This window comes from Thunnus albacares, chromosome 9 (genome assembly GCF_914725855.1).
Source record: "Thunnus albacares chromosome 9, fThuAlb1.1, whole genome shotgun sequence".
In the NCBI taxonomy this organism is placed as follows: Eukaryota; Metazoa; Chordata; class Actinopteri; order Scombriformes; family Scombridae; genus Thunnus; species Thunnus albacares.
In genome coordinates, this window is record NC_058114.1 from 28,180,022 (window position 1) to 28,197,072 (window position 17,051).

The 17,051-nt window shown below is 38.5% G+C and overlaps 1 protein-coding gene across 1 annotated transcript in view; it reads left to right on the forward strand.

The window, feature by feature from the left end:
• nme7 (NME/NM23 family member 7) overlaps positions 1-17,051 on the forward strand; it is a 19,529-nt gene continuing 2,478 nt past the window's right edge. The window contains exons 1-10 of the mRNA XM_044362498.1: positions 1-250; positions 2,167-2,268; positions 2,541-2,707; positions 3,209-3,319; positions 4,908-4,958; positions 5,163-5,370; positions 5,476-5,581; positions 10,363-10,427; positions 11,075-11,143; positions 11,519-11,620. Of these exons, the coding sequence (XP_044218433.1) occupies positions 239-250; positions 2,167-2,268; positions 2,541-2,707; positions 3,209-3,319; positions 4,908-4,958; positions 5,163-5,370; positions 5,476-5,581; positions 10,363-10,427; positions 11,075-11,143; positions 11,519-11,620 (993 nt within the window). The 5' untranslated portion in view covers positions 1-238. The remainder of the gene's footprint in view (positions 251-2,166; positions 2,269-2,540; positions 2,708-3,208; positions 3,320-4,907; positions 4,959-5,162; positions 5,371-5,475; positions 5,582-10,362; positions 10,428-11,074; positions 11,144-11,518; positions 11,621-17,051) is intronic.

Here is a 17,051-nt window from a genome sequence, read left to right on the forward strand (position 1 = left end):
TGTAGGTTGCCTATTGTACTTTATGTTGTATATTTCTAGTTACATTTTGCCTCACTGGTAAAGGCTGAAGTGGTTACAGTTCATTTTCTTTCTATAGCAAAAACAACAATTTCCACGTACATTGTTCTTTGAACGCATCTCGGCTTGTCACCACAGTTACTATAGAAACGAAGCATAGCCCGGGAGAGCTAACGTTTGCTAACTGAAAACAGCTTTGGGACATGTAGACTTTGTTAATATGTCAAAAATGGTAAGTTAAAAATTTCCCTGTGTAATAACAATGATACGAACACAATATTAGTAAGTTTAACGGACCGAACGGATAACTGTTTGCTAATGTAAGCATAGCAAACACTAGCATAACAGTTAACGTTACAGACACGCTGTTACCGTTAACGTTAACCAACAACGTTGGGCTGAATTAAATGATTTTATTAATGTTGGCATTTTGGAGAAGCCAAAATAAAGTAGTAACTATTTCAAGATAGCTTTAAAAATAATTGGCGGTATTTTAACTTCCTTGTTATTGTCCAGTGGGTAGGCATTGACTAGCTAAAGCTACTGCTAACATAACGTTAGTACCTGATCATTTATCGTTGCAGCGTCTGTAGTTTCTATGTTCACATGCTAGCTTTCCGGTGACGACATTCACCAGTACAATGAGTTTTATTAACACTGTTGTAACATTTATGTCCTTGTTTTGCGTCGTATGTTAAGCTAATTTGGGTGGTAAATAGCCTCAGTTTGTACCTCACATGTATTAGCATCATGAGAGTTACAGTCTGGGTTAGATAGTCAATACATCTTGAGTTGTAACTTAGTGTGAAGGAAACCACGTTTACCAGCTTGTTAAATAACTTTAAAAGCTTGTTAATAAAAAGTAGCAGTAGGTTGCTGTAGTAAAATAGGTTGCTAAATGCAAAACAGCTCAGTCCTTGATAATTTATTTGGTAACATAATTTCAGTGTAAAGCAAAAGAGAGAGGTTGTTTATATTTTGTGCCTAACGTTACTCAGTCAGTCACAGATGCTGGAGCTTCTTCAAGTTAACAGTGGACAGAAGACAAGAAAGCATACACACACTCACTAGGGTCAAGATAAAGTCTTCCATTCACCTGGCATGAATGAGTTTGGTCTGTGTGGAGGAGATGAGCGCTCCCATGGTGACCGTCTGCACAGAAAGTGCTTGGAGCCAAACACAGGCCCCTGTTGCTATGAGTGCAAATAAATGAGCTGCCTCTTCAGCAAACTCAGCTTAAGTCTGAACTAAATTGACAAATTAATTTATGTCATTCATTTGTATTTTTTTTAGTTTTCACTACCTTTTAAACCCTGGTGGTTTTAATCCTTTTTTGGTTGACAAGATGCATAGAATCAGGTCTCATCATCACTCATGTTTTGATGTAAGATGATAAAGTATGCTTACTTTACTCTTGCTCCCTACCTACCAGTCTGTATGTACCTAATCACAGCTATTTCAAAGACTATACTAGTGGTTTGTGATGAATTAAAACAATTTCCAGGGACGTGAAATTATAACTTATATAAATTACATTATTATTGCATGGTTGTGCAAGTGAAAGATATGAAGTGTCTGCATTGCATTACTTTGCAAAATAAATGACTTTTCATTCACTGTATTTCATTACCTAACTCAAGCATGGTTTAAGTCTCTGCAAGCTGATTTTTTGCCAAAACAATGATGCAGAAGAACGTTGAAAAACCCATTTAAAAATCTGACACACTAAAGCATGCATTGAAAAATGTTAACAGTAATATAAAGCACATGTGAGCTGTAGTAAATGGGCTACAACATGCAAAACTGCTGATATTGTTCTTTTACAAACTTAAAGGACTGAGACGTGTACTGCAACAAATATGGAGCTGTAGACATGGACAAAAATATTACTTAACCTTCAATTATTAGGACTCATACTAATCAGTAATTCCTTGTTCTCATTTAGAATTTTTGTGAAGCTATTTGGATCTATAGCTAAGGCCTCTACAAATATATTTGACATAAAATCTAAAATTGCTTGTTACAGTATCATACTCTCCTGGTTTCAAGCAACATTATAATATTCCCCATGATTTTATAAAAGCTTGTATTTCTAGTTATTCTGTCCCCTTCATTACTCTGATTTGATCTCCTTCTTTACTTTATCAGGAGGATCGCTACGCCTTTCTTACTGAGTGGTATGACCCCACTGCAGCTCTCCAACGGCGCTACCAACTGTTCTACTACCCCAAAGATGGCTCAGTGGAAATGGTGAGCAATGCTGCAGTTATTATTCTTTAAATTAGGCTGCTTCAACTTTCTTAATCCACTCATAAAGGCACAGCCATTTTCACTGCCGGCATTTTAAGTACTTGTCATGATTATAAGTACTATAGTAAGAGCATTTGGAAAAATAGACCCTCCTATGGAAAGATCAGATTACATTTGCAACACAAGTTATATTATTATCTGTGATATGTCTCACTGAAATCTGCAAACTACCACTGGTTAATTTTGATAAAAGTATTTCTTTTTATTTGCAGTTTGATGTAAAGAACCAGCGGATATTTTTGAGAAGGACCAAATATGATGACCTCCATCAAGAGGACCTGTTTGTTGGTAATCGAGTGAATGTGTTCTCACGACAGCTTAATCTGATCGAATATGGAGATCAGTTCACAGCAAACAAGCTTGGGAGCAAAAAAGAAAGGTATGATTGTGTAGGTTGTGCAATAAACCCACATTATCCTCTCCAGTTACATGCATCATGGCTTTACAGCACCTTGTAACTAAACCCTGTAATTGTAGCTTGTTGTTTTTTTAAGATTATTTTTAGACGAGTGAAATCTTTTTTTGTGCAGAATTGCTCACAAACAATATAAAGTGCACATTGTACTCTGTCCTCAGAATGGTAAACGTTGTGTAATTAATGGTGTTATTTCATGATTTACTTTAGCATGTTTTGGAAACTGCTAAGATATCTACATTTACTTTTATCATAATTTGAAGGAAGATTCAGTTAGAATCTAATGTATTTTCAGTGACTGCACTCTTATCAAGCAGCATTTGCTATAAGATAGCTGTCAAACATTTCTATTGTGATCAACTGCAAAGAAAACTTTGACTTACTGGATAATAAGCAACTTGATAAATCACATTTAGTTTTTGTTTACTGTTATTTATGTTTAATTTTCTATCCTCATTTTTCCAGAACTCTTGCTCTGATAAAGCCAGATGCAGTTACAAAGATTGGAGATGTCCTTGAATTGATATACACCTCCAACCTGATTGTGACCAAAGCCAAAATGACAAAGCTTACATGGTAAGGTCAAAGCATCACAGACGAGTGTCTAATAACAATACCAGTCATACTGTGGAAATGTATCAGACAAACTCTGGTCAGAGAGACAGACACAGGCTGTTTGGTGCCAGTATCCTCACATAAACAGATGGATGGCTCTGCTCTCTCACACATATTAGGAGCATATGGCATGCCAAGAGGCAGAGAAGGATGGCATTTAATTAACTACACAACAGTTTTATCAGGTGCTCAGTCATTGTGCAGTTAAATTATCAAACCAATCTCAGTCTCAGATACAGCAAAAATATTTGAAAGCATACAAAGGATATGATTCTGGGCTGTAGCCAGGATTCAGAAATACCAGATCCCCCCAATGTACCCTCACCACAAGTTGACCAGACACCAAAAACCTAGTCTCTTCTATTGTTTATTAATTCCTTGGATTTTTCATATTTCATTTATTTGGGTAACTATTCAGTTATACTTTCTGTGATTTCTATTATTATTATTTTGCTGACTTAAAAAGAGTCAAATTTAAACATTATGAGTCACACACTGTGTTACATGTATTGAGAAAAAAAGAAGAGGACATGAATTCTGCGAGTCATTTGTCCAGATCCCCCAACCTCAACCCCCCTAAAAAAGAAAGTCCCTAAAATTTTTAATTATTTGGATTTTTCATATTTTACTTTTTCTACTAACTAAATGAAGCAATTCTATCAAGGAAATTCCTCTGAAAATCAACATTTTATCATCTTAACACAACTAACACAATTCTATGTGAAATTTTATTTTCTCTATATTTAGTACCAGTTGACAAAGATCTTTCCAGAAACTATTATGAGGAAAATTGGAAATTATTATTAAGGAAATTAAGGACCCGCAAAATAAAGTTCCCAAGATGGATGTGTAACTGCTATTTTAAAGCCCTTTCCACACTGCCACATCCCCCGCTGGTGGAAAAATACTAGGTCTAAAAATACCAGAATCTGCCTAAAATTGTGCACGTTTTTAACTTTGGAATGTAAACTCCCTCCAGATTTCTAAAACAGCAAAAATTTCCCCCCAAATCTTGCGGTCATGACCTCAGTGTCCTCTGTGGCATCTGTGGCCCTGAATAGAAACACCACTGGAGAGAGTTAAGAGATAAACAGTAGTCAGTGGTGGAAGAAGTACTCAGATCTTTTACTTAAGTAAAAGTACCAATACAGCAATGTGAAAATACTCCATAAACATTTATTGAAATGAAATCATGTGAAAAGTTTAGAGGGAAAAATCACTATTTGGTGGAGCTGTTAACAACTCATAGACATCTGAAATATGACCCCGACTACACACTGCTTTTTGTAAGACGTTGTTATTTATATTTTAAATGCTTTCAACTCAGACCCATTGTTTTTTTCCCCCAAAACATCAAAGAAGCTAAAATTGTATCATACGCCAAAAAGTACCGATTCCACACAGTTGCCATTGACTCTGGGAAGAAACGACTGAAAAATCATTGACTTCTGTAAATGTCTCACACATTTGTACACAGAGTTCACACTGAATACCTGAGATAATCTGGCCACTCATTAACTGTATAGTTTATGTTTTTCTTACATTACAGGAGCCAAGCGGCGGACTTTTATGCAGAACACCAGTCAAAGCCTTTCTTCAGGTGAGAGCCTGTGTAAATGATTTGCTGAGAGATTTTCCAGCAGAGAAGCTTTCTGGTTGTCAGCAGCTGTCATTAACAAATCCTGTGACGATGATCCTGATGACATTGTGGTGACATCTGAAACACATTTAACGCAGTTGACCCACTGCTAGAAGCTATTCCATTTAGATGAATGTGTTAATCGAGAGTTGTTCCATTTTGCAGTAACCTGGTGCAGTTTGTGTCCTCGGGCCCTGTGGTTGCCATGGAGCTGATGGGTGATGAGGCCATGTCTATCTGGAGGAGACTCCTGGGACCCACAGACTCTGCTGTGGCGCGGAGGGAGGCACCGCAGTGTGCGCGCGCCCAGTTTGGAACAGATGGCATCAAAAATGTTGGACATGGCTCTGACTCACTTGCTGCAGCAGCAAGAGTAAGGATAGCTTGATGCATGTTCATATGTACCCTTGTGCCACATGTTCCACATACCCAGAAATGATTATCCACAGTGTTGTTTTCTGTTTGTTTGCTTTATTAGGAGCTAGAATTTTTTTTCCCATCTACAATTGGCCACGGTCCCTCTAATACAGCAATTTATACAGACTGCACATGTTGCATCATCAAACCTCATGCCATATCAGAAGGTAAGAAACATGTATCAACTTAATGTTTAGCTGCAGCAAACAATTAGTTTCGTTATCAATTAATCTATAGGTTTTTTATTAAACATTTTGTTTGTAAAATATCTAAAATCCATTTACACTCAGTTGCCAGTTTATGATTTTATAGTTATAGTTCAGTGCAGTAAGTAAGTAAATCGGCAGTAACTTTCTTGAAGGTTATAGTGTTTAGTTTTTGTAGAGACAGTTTTATAGAGGTGTTGATACAAATTTATGGTCACATTGGAAGCTGTAGTTTGAAGTGCTGTTGAATTGTACTGTGTTTCTAATATTTATATAACACCTCTCTAAATTGTACAAATATAAATGATATAGGTGCAGTAGCAATTGTCATAAAAACAATGCCACCAACCTGTATAACTCTCGCCGTCCTTCCACCCTTGGCTGTAAACGTGTTTGTGTCACACAAAGGCACTACATGGTTACCACATTTGGCTTTGGATTTTTCCAAATCCCTGCCCTGATCCCTGTTCATGGAGCATGCCACTAGAGCTCTGACCTGTGAAATGTGAAAGTCTCTGGACAGAGCTGAAGTATGCACACAACCAGTTGTTGACCGATGAGAGACCTAGACTGGTTGTTCCAGCCATATAAGCCCAAACATCGTTCTATAGAATAACCAAGTTCATCATGGTCCCATAGAAATGTATTTGATATGATTTAATCTTTACTGCTTGTCCTCAGTGGTAATTTGTTTGGTTTATGATTGAACAGTCTTTTCTATTTTTTAAAAACACTATGCCCTCTCATTTTTTTCAAAGACAAATATCAGCAGAGACAAACTTGGGAACGCCGTGTGCTGAGATGACATTTTGATTAGAAGATGCACAACCTAGCATGAAATATGTATTCATCAGAAACAGCAGATAGGAAGTCATATAATTAAACAGGCTCTGCAGAATTTATATCATTAGTTGTATTTGTGTGCTTAGAGCCCTTAATATTCTACCTCCCTTGTCTCTTAACAAGACTAATAATCTACAGCCACGTCAGCAGCTGTGAGAGGCTCTTGGTAATGAAAAACAAACTGTCAGACAGATAAACCGAAGTATTTTATTAATTCAAATTTTCACCTGATGATGGTGCTAAATGAAAAGTCAGAGAATCACCAAAATTCACAAAGACCATGAATGTCTGCACCATATTGTGCGGTAATCCATCCAATAGTTGTGAAGAGATTTCAGTCTGACCCATAAACATCAACCTGATGGTAGTGCCAGAGAGAAGTCAGGGGATCAAGTTAGTAGGTTTCATCCTCTGAGGAACATGAATCCATCCATCCAGTTGTTGGAATATTTCAGTCTGGACGGAAGTGCTGAACTGACCGACAGACAGACATAATTCAAATGATTGCAGTTACCTATTCATGCAGCTATTAATTCAAAGAAATAGCCATAAATCTTCAGCAATTTATTTTTTGACGTATAGAGCTATTAATGATAAATCTTCTGTGGCAAAGTAAATTTATGTAAACATTTCTACTGCACATCTGTTTTAGAGGACTGGTCTGGCAGCATAATAGGCATTTGCTTGGGACACACATCATTTAAAGTGGGCTGTGCTGTTTATTGACAGTTCTGTCATTGAGACATAAACACAGAACTTACTGGACTGACAAACTGTAAACACATGGCCACTAATCAAATATGTTGCCAATGTCATCCTAAACTACCCAACAAAGTCATTTTCAGACTACATTTGAGGCAGGAAACTTGCTGTAATTTATATCTACAATACCTCGTCTGAACAGTTATTTACAAGGTGCAGGACTTTCAAAAGGCAGCAAATGTTGGCACTCCTTAAAATTTGTTGATTGGTATGGCTTCTTAGTTCATTTTCAGTCAATTTTTATGAGAACAGTCTTCCATGCACAGTTCGAAGCTCTAAATGACACGGCAGCATGTGAGATCCCCCTCAGGAGCAGGTACTGTCTGTCACTGTACTGTCTGGACTCAGCTGACGTGAGGAGGACCCTATCCAGAGTCAACCCACGCAAAGCTGCAGACCCAGACAACATACCTGGGTGAGTGCTCAGGGACTGTGCTAACCAGCTGGCAGACATCCTCATGGACATCTTCATCATCTGCCTGAGCCAGGCTGTCATCCTCGCAGGCTTCAAAAAGACCACCGTCATCCTGGTGCCAAAGAAGTCGACTGTGACATTTCTCAATGACGACTGCTCTGTGGCACTGACTCCCATCATGATGAAGTGCTTTGAGAGGCTAGTCCTGAGACACATCAAATCCGCCCTTCCCACCTCACTGGACCCACTCCAGTTTGCATATCACACTATTTCTTACACCCTGCTCTTGCACTTGTTTAGATATGAGAGCTACAAACTAACCATTGATTACATTTCTGACATATCACTGCTGATGATGGTTTACAGTCCATGTGATGAATTAATGATATGGACGGTATAAAGAGCCGCTCAGCTGTGCATAACGGTTGCATGTAATGACAGCTGTTCTGCTGTTGGAGAACCTCGCCGGTGCAACACAATGAGTGAAACGGTACTTCCTCTTTCATGTTTGTTATATTGACAAGTGCACAGACTGGTGGAGCAGGCGGCTAACTGATGTGAAAAGAGCTGGTTCAGCACGTGTCTTCACCCATTTATGTCTAATTTTGAAAGTGGAAATGAGGCTCGTGCACCCAGTTCCTCAATGGCTAAGATTTCTAAAAACAACCATGCGTACGCACAGCTTTATAGATCTGACGAAAAGAATGCGTATGCATATTTCTGGCTTTTTGCATACACACAGTTTTAGTCATGAATCTACACAGAGTTTTATGCATCTGGACCCTGGTCTCTCAACATCAATTCGGCAGCGAAGAAGCCACAGCAACACCTCCACTTCCTGCGGAGACTGAAAAGAGCCAGTCTACTACTGCCCATCGTTACCACCTTCTACAGAGGCACTGTGGAGAGCATCCTGGCAGGCTGCATCACTGTGTGGTTTGGGAATTGCAAAGCATCTGAACGCAAGACCCTGCAACACATAGTGAGGACAGCCGAGAAGATCATATTGATCTCTCTCTCCTCCATCCAGGATCATCTTTCAGAGGCATTGTGCACATAGAGGTCACTGGTTAGGCATTATTTATATTATTGATATTCTTATAATTTTTATAATTCAGTTGTACTGTATTATTTATATTTATATTTTCACAATATTCACAATAACAGTTACACTGCTCATAGTGTTGACTGCTAATACTTCTATACAGTGAGGTAATCTCACTGTTTTTATTCTTCTTCATTATCTATTTTATCCTGTCAGTCATGGCTACACTGTTCACTACGTTTACATACAGGTGTGCACACTGCACTTTAAACGGCCAGCCTACATAGTTCTGTTTTTTGTTTTGTAATTGTACTTTGTCCTGTGTTGTATGATGTTTCGTGACTATGTCGCATTTTTGTGGTAGCACATTGGGCCGTTTCTGTATTCTTTGTATGTGGATGAATGGCAAATAAACAAACTTGTAGAAACTCTACAGTTATTGTAGTAAAAAGCAAAAACTAAGCTCATGGGAATAATTCTGGCTTTGTGAGGCAAGAGTTTATGATTCGCATCTTGTGCCTGATTACAAGGGTTTAGAGTTGCATTGTCAGAGGACCTTAAATTGTTGTTTACCTTCAGACGTGAGGTCGCACCTTTGGTCTCAGCCAAGAATAGTAACTCAGTCTGAAGGGCTTGACCAGCTGAGCTTAAACTAGGATTGTCAATCAGTTCAAAGACAGATTGTAACAAAAGCTTGCTTTGATTTCCCCTGAGGATTGCTTAAGAGGCTAATTTACGCTATGGCTACGTGTACAGGGCACAGCCAATCACAGTGTTGACAAAGGAAGTTGTGACTGAAAATGCACTCAGACATGACTGGAATAGAGAAGCTTCTGTTGCCAGGCACCCAGAATAAGATCTCCTAGCAACAGCACCAGCTGCTTTTGGGAGCAGCGATCCTAGGCAAGCTGTTGGCTGCTGCCTGTGGAGGGCACAGAGGACTCAGGAGGTGGTTACTTACCTAATACCCACGTAACTGGACTGTGACTGAGCGATTTCCCGAACAAGAGAGAAATTCATCATCACTCGGTGTAGCACCTGGCCCAAACTGAGAGTCATGATTACACTCAGCAGTATTTAGAATTCATGGAAAATTTAGACAACTACTACCCTGCCTGACGGGTACACAGGCTACTTTTTATCAGGATGTTAGAGTGAGATTACGAGGCTGGCGCCCTCTTTCAATTATGTGTGTCTGCAGCAGTCTGACCTTCACTGTCACTGTTGCACCTTTGTCACTGGCTGTACCATTTTTACAATAATGTACTGCCACAGTGACAAAAGGTCCAGCTCTTTATCTTCCTTTCCAAAGTGTTGACTGTCTGTACAAAAATAATATCTCCTCTCCTTGCATAGACAGGACATCTGTAAGACAATCTCACTGTACTTTGTCCAAAGGAGACACCACAATCGGAGGTCATTGCAACATAAGATAACATGTCTGAACAGGAGCATTATGATAGCTTCATAGCACATTCAATAATAGTAACTTAAGCTATATGATAAGAATAAGAATGATGTGATCTAACCGGTTTCACTGCTGCAGCAGAGATTATTTGGTTCGGATCACATTTAAGAGTTTATTTTAGCACCGAACACCTTACTTGTCAATATGTGTAAACTTCTGGAAAAGTGCATGAAGGCTCACAGATAAAAACAGCTTTGATGTGTTCACAGGCCTGACTGGGAAGATCCTGAACTCCATATCTGCAGCTGGATTTGAAATCTCAGCACTTCAGATGGTAAAACTTTAACAAATAATGCTCCTGTCCTTGTGCTTTGGTGTTGTAGAGTATGTCATACATTTTAAGTAATGGACTGCTGTGGTAAAAATGAAAACAGTCCCTGTCTTCTTATGTAATTTAGTTTTACAAGTAAACATGTTTGCTCATATGCCCATATATCTTAGCTGTACTCATGGAGCCAATATGAGTGCAGTATTGACTCTGTCTGATCCAACCTGACCTCTTGATTGAACTTTGCGTCACTGCAAACACTGACCTCTCACAGTCCATTCGTTTTGCCGCATCAAATGTGATGCACATTCTGCTGTAGGACAAAAATAAATCAATCAGGATTTTATCACTGTAACCACATGCTGAGCATGTTGTGCATGAATGGGAATAAAATATCAGCAATTCATGCAGGGCCTTTCTTCTAAACATATTTCATATCTTTGATGTTCTTAGTACATTAGTTAACATACTTTTATGGGAATGACGATGATAATGGAGCCGTTGTCACAAATCAAAGCACATACACTAAGCTAGGATGTTTCTTTTTGATTTTTCATATTTCATTTCCTGGATTGCTGTTTCCATATGCCATTTTTTGTTGTGAAATATTCATTTTTGTGCTTGTTTTCATGAGTAATATTTTCTTTTCACAGTTCAATGTGGATCGGGCAAATGCAGAAGAATTCTATGAAGTTTACAAAGGTGTTGTTACAGAATATCCTGTGAGTATGTACACTGCATTCTTGTGCCATCATACCTGCACTATAGTTGTATCACTAAATTGTTACTTTTGTTTATCAAAGTACAAAGATTGTCTGATCTTTTGAAAGGATCTGGAACAATGAGAAAAAGATCTCTCAACCAAATGTTTGAAAGAAATTGATCATGTGCGGTAACAGTGAGGAGTTGTTGTGTATTAACATTATCAGTATATTTCTTCATTTGAGTGAGAAATAAGGATAATAAGGAGGTTTGAGTATTTAATTGAGAGAGGTTTAAGGTAGTGCCTCTCTTAGTTGTTGTTCACTGCTGATACACATATGTGTTTGCTAAAGGCATGATCACAGTTTTAACTGTATTTCACTCACTCCCTACAGAGTATGGTGACTGAGCTGTGTTCTGGACCCTGCATGGTCCTAGAGATCCATGGCACAGACGCACCAAAGTCATTCAGGGACTTCTGTGGACCTGCTGATCCGGTGAGTCAAAGCATATTAAAAATGATTTATTTTGTCATAATATTCTATAATATATGATGTTATGAGAGGTAATGTCATAGAGGGGAGATACATTTCCTCCCCCAACAAGGACTACCACCCATCGCATGGAATCCATTAAAAGACTACAAAACCCATAGTCAGCAGGGCAGTCAGGACAATGGTTGCTGCCCAGCTGAACCAGATAATCTGATTGCCCTAGTGAGGGAAGAGAGAGTGGAGGGAAAGTGGATGAAAAGACTGAGGTTGAACAGAGAAGACAGGACTTTCATTATGTTGCAAATATGATGGTGAATTCGAATTTTGATTTAAATACCTGTTTGGGTTTTGTTTATCTTTTATGTAAGAATTAAGTTGACTAGTTATGAGAAGACTGAATATACTGAATTTAAGTTGGAAGACAACACCTCGCTGTCTTCATCTCCTACACCCACTCCTCAAAAGCTCCAGGAGAAAAACTCCCGAGACATCACAAATAGAAGATTATTCAGCAAAGTAAAATGTCAAAAGTTGGGTTAAATGTGATGACAGTCAATATGTCATCTGCAAATGATTATCCATCCATCATCCTCCTCCTCCTCTAGAGTTTTTCAAATGCCCTTGTTGTCAAAGACAGGCAGCAGAAAACGTGTTCACATTACTATGTGACATTAGTCTGGGACACAACTGCTGGGAAGTTGTTAACCTTGACAGCTAGAAGCTGGACCCATATGTGAATGAGGAGCCCAATACTTTAAATTTAAATTGAGCACATCACCCGAAAAGTCACATAACCCTGCTGGCTTTGAAGAGTCTTAAATCTGACAAAGTAAACTGATGAACACCAGAATGGTTTTTTTAGCCTTTGTTTAGTGTACATTGTAAAGAATTTGTGGCTTATGTGATTAGATAAAAGAATTGGCCCGTGAAATAAACTTGTGTGTGTGTGTTTGAACACCTGCATGCATGTGTGTGTTCCTGGATATGGTGGAATCAGTGCTGCAGGGCTGTGCCGGTGCGTGATGTGAAATCTAATGATAAGACGCTCTGCTTGCTTACCAGAAAAATGAGCAACTACACACCCGCATGATTTCACCACAAGTCCAACAGCGGTCCATGACTCAGATGTGAATCTTCAGTTCAGCTTGTTTATGTCATTTTCATCTGCTTCATTTTTATTTAAAATGAATGAATTTACTTGTCTGTTTCATATTCAGTCCTCCAGGCCACAGTCGTGTTAGTGACATTACAGCCACAGAGCAGGAATAGGGTTAGTTAATTGGCTAATGATTTCCAGGTCACATGACGCTACACCCCTGCTCAGTGATGCCAAAATAATTAAGTCTTTTCAACAGTCCTTTGTTATTTTATTAGTTATCATCTACAGATGTGATCTGGCTCTGGTTTGGTTTGATATTTGTAACACTTAAAAGCCATATGTCATCTGTCAAATGACCCGGATAGCATACATGTTTGCTGTAGAAATATGAAACGGTCAAACCATATTGATGCAGTGTATGTGTTGTTTTCAGCCCAGTTAATCCATGAGAGGGAGGTGGGGCAGCAGCATGCTTTGCAGTGTCTTTTTTAATACGCTGGGGGCAAATTCTGCACATACTGTAGTGACTTTAACAACATTAGTTGTCAGGTTAATTTATGCATTTTGAAAGCTGTGAGACATTTATTATTCAGAAGAGCAGGATTTTTTCATTTTTAGCTCACAAAAGTCCACATATTTTGTGTCCACAAAGTGCCCACAAAATATGTTTTTCTTGTTCCCACAGCTAAATGTTTGAGCTTCACTGTGCAGAATGATGTTTTGAGACTAGAAGGCTGTTTTCACATTCATCTGCTGAAAGTGGAAAGTTTCTCTGTGCTCAATGAAAATCCAGTTATAAAGTGTTGACCTGTGAGCAGGATTTGGGACATCACAAATAGTTTGGAAGCCAATTCTGGTCCAATATTTAATTTACACAAGTGTGATGTGGAAACTTGAATCCTCCAGTGCACAAACACTGAGAATGGACTTTACAGTGAAGCAGGAGACATCTTATGTCCAGCAGTTAAACTTTTGAGATAAAAAATATTTGCATATTTATACATTTTTAATAAGGAAGAAGGAGTAGATGTAATTTTAAGGACTTTAACAAGATAGTTGAACTTTTTTATGGAAAAACCAAATCAGACACAAATTATTATTCACAGTAGAGTATTTTATCTTAAAACATTTCTGGAAGGAGATCTCTAAGTATAAGGAACTGAACTAAGATTATTTAAATGGGCACCGGGTTGTAATTTACAGCTGGTTCAGCAATCGTATCAAGAGTGACAAAGTGGCAGGGTCATTCTCTACAATATCTACTGTTAGATTCTCAAATATACTAGATATAACTGATGCTCTTTTGGCTGCTATCATTTGTTTTCAGCTGCTGTTCCTCACTAAGGACTCTGTAACTTCTTTGATTGCTTTAGACTTTCCCAACTAATAGGGAGGTCAACCAGTTTCATCACTCCACGACCTCAGACTAACCTCAGTATTATCTGACAAATAACCTAAACATCACCACTCCTACTCCTCAGTGGAGTTCAGTCATCTGATAGCGGAAAGTCACTGCAGCACAGAGATCTGGGAGAAGAAACATTGTAGACTGGATCAGTCTGTTAGAGGCCAGCTGATTGGGTCACCAACAGGGCATGTGTGGCTTCCTGTAACATTATTCCGCTAAGTACCAAAGTACGGTACGTTTTCTTGTCAAATACAGTCTATGAAGACATTCCAGATATTATTATCAGGCCGACAGATTTGCCTGGACAAACACTGACACTCCAGACTGTATGAAGAGGTCAGAATGTCTAGTAATAGTTAAGGGTCAGTTGCTTGTGGTAAGAAAAGGCTATTGATTCATTCCAGTCGACTAATCAACAACACAGGTCTTGTGTGAATAAACACGTGACTGTACAGCTGAATTAATTGACCTCAAACACACGTTATCACACTAGAGCTAATACACAGTTGATGGTAGATCAATTTAATTGCAGCATTTCCTTACAGAACAGAGCAAAACATGCACTGAAATATATGATGCAAGACTTGTGAGGGCTTTCACTAGGTGTCATCTGTCTTACCCAAAAGGATCCTCATGTGTTTCACACCTCCACACCCTTAACTGCCTTGCATTGCACTCACTCAGTCATGAGATTGTGCTCTGTCTTGTGATGTGTCCTGTTATCAGAGTGGACAGACACAACGGTCCTCTGTTAGCCAGTCCTGACCCAGCCTGTACTCTCTGCCCTCTGCCGTCGTGTTGCATTTTCTTGGAGTCTCTAAATATACACTTCCCCTTTTTAAATCAGCAACTTCATGAAAGATTTGTATCCTCCACCACACATTAGTAATGCGTGGTGGAGGGCGAGGCTATGTCTCACAGTAGATGATGAGTGTAAAAGATGATCAAATAGGCCTAAATGTCCTGTTGCATGAGGCTAAAAGACTATCCCTGCATTATGTTTGGTAAAAAATGCTTTGCCTGTTGATTTTTGACCCATTTATGTAATGCGGTAGTGAAAATGATATTAGCTGTCCCTGGTGGCAGCTATCGCGGATTTAGTACCGCATAGTGGCAGAAAAATGAAACGGAAATGGGCAATGATTCAATTTTACTCTGTTCTGTTTTTAACAAATAGTATGTTGTTGATTAAAGGGTGAAAATTGTAACTAGATATTGTAATTGCTCTCTCCAAGCTAACGCCAGGAGAGATGGCAGAGGAGATAAACTATGACAGACTTTTATAGTTATTTTGACATGTGGATAGTTTCCACAGAGCTGAAATTTTTTGCACCATTGAGAGGCTCTTGTATTCGGAGCAAGGGCAGCTTGGCACTTAACATTTTGGCAACAGGCTCAGGATTTTTTCTTTATCTGGTCAATCGTGTGTAATAAAAATAAACAAGGCAAAGCGATAATAGTGGTGGTAGTTATAGTTAAAATAACAAAGGAAAAAAAAGGAGAATGGGGTTTTAAAAACACAGGGAGTAAGATTCCAACAAAGTAACGTTAATGATAAGATCAAATACACAAGCCATAAGCTACAAGTGGTTTAGGTTTGCTCTGTTGTGCCATCAAAAATTATGCTCTATGAACATATAAAGTGTGTCCACTAAGAGGGTAACCTTGAGTCTCACTTATACTTTTAAATTTTAAATGTAATGGGAAACTGTGATTAATCACAGGCTATAATTCTGAAATTAAATTACAAAAAGTTTGAAAGTCATCTAATACAGTATTTCAAAATGAGACATCTGTCAGAGGCTTATTCTGCTGTTTAATTGTTCAAATGAGGTACATTAACCATTGTGATGTCTTCTGTTGTGAATTGTGGGAATTTGATCACATTGGAAAGTCAACCAATTGTTTTAACTAAGCTATAGTTAGTGTATGGTTCTATTTTAAATGTCCCCAGCTGCTGTCAAGTAGTGAGAGAGTTTGAAAAGAAATGCAGTTTTACATATTATTATTATATTATTATGTTTCACAGTAGAATCGACCACTGTTGCAGCATTGTGTAGTGTGACAGAATCGTGTCCAGTGTCTCTCTAACTCACTTCAGCCGGGTCGGACAGTCAGCGGTGCGTGAAGGATACGACGTGAGACTTTTCGATTTCTGGACACTCATGTAACTATCGGGTCACTCTGCCCCGGCCATTACTGTCCACAAAGGCCAGCAGTCATTACGTGAACATCAATCTAGCACACTATGGGACTCATTAAAATCAAATTAAACTCAGACAGCAGGTCACTCATGGGTAACTAACGCAATTACAGAGAGCAGTCCTTTTGCAAAGAATTATTTTATCACTGAATAAATCTTACCCCCCCTTTGTCGTCTTTGGGTTCAGGGTCATGTGGCATGAGACACATAAACAACAGGGCAGTCATACACAGGATAAACTGTATTTAGTTGCTTTAGACACAAACCTACATCATACAGACTTGTATCATTATACCTAGAAAGTTTATTACACAACTGAAGAGCCATATTAGGAGTCCTGTTCTTTATTACAGTATTCTTGTTCATCTTCTTTCTGAAAAGTAGGATTTCAGAAAGTGATACCCACAGACACCAACCACTTAGAATTACACCAATTAGACAGATGATGGAACTACAGTTATCCAATAGCCAGCCAATTCTCAATTATCCGGCAGATTTGGCAGGAAAAATGATGACATTTGGTATTCCTAATGGTTTGGCCAACATAGGAAAGACAGTTTTAGAATGTAGATAACACTTCAATACAATGAGCCATAACTTGTCAATGTAAAGTCAGACAATCTCACCACAAATCATCAATAAGTGGATGCTAAAACACATATATTTTAGATTTAGGCCAATAACTATTTATGCTATTGAACCATTGTGTTACTATTACAAATTT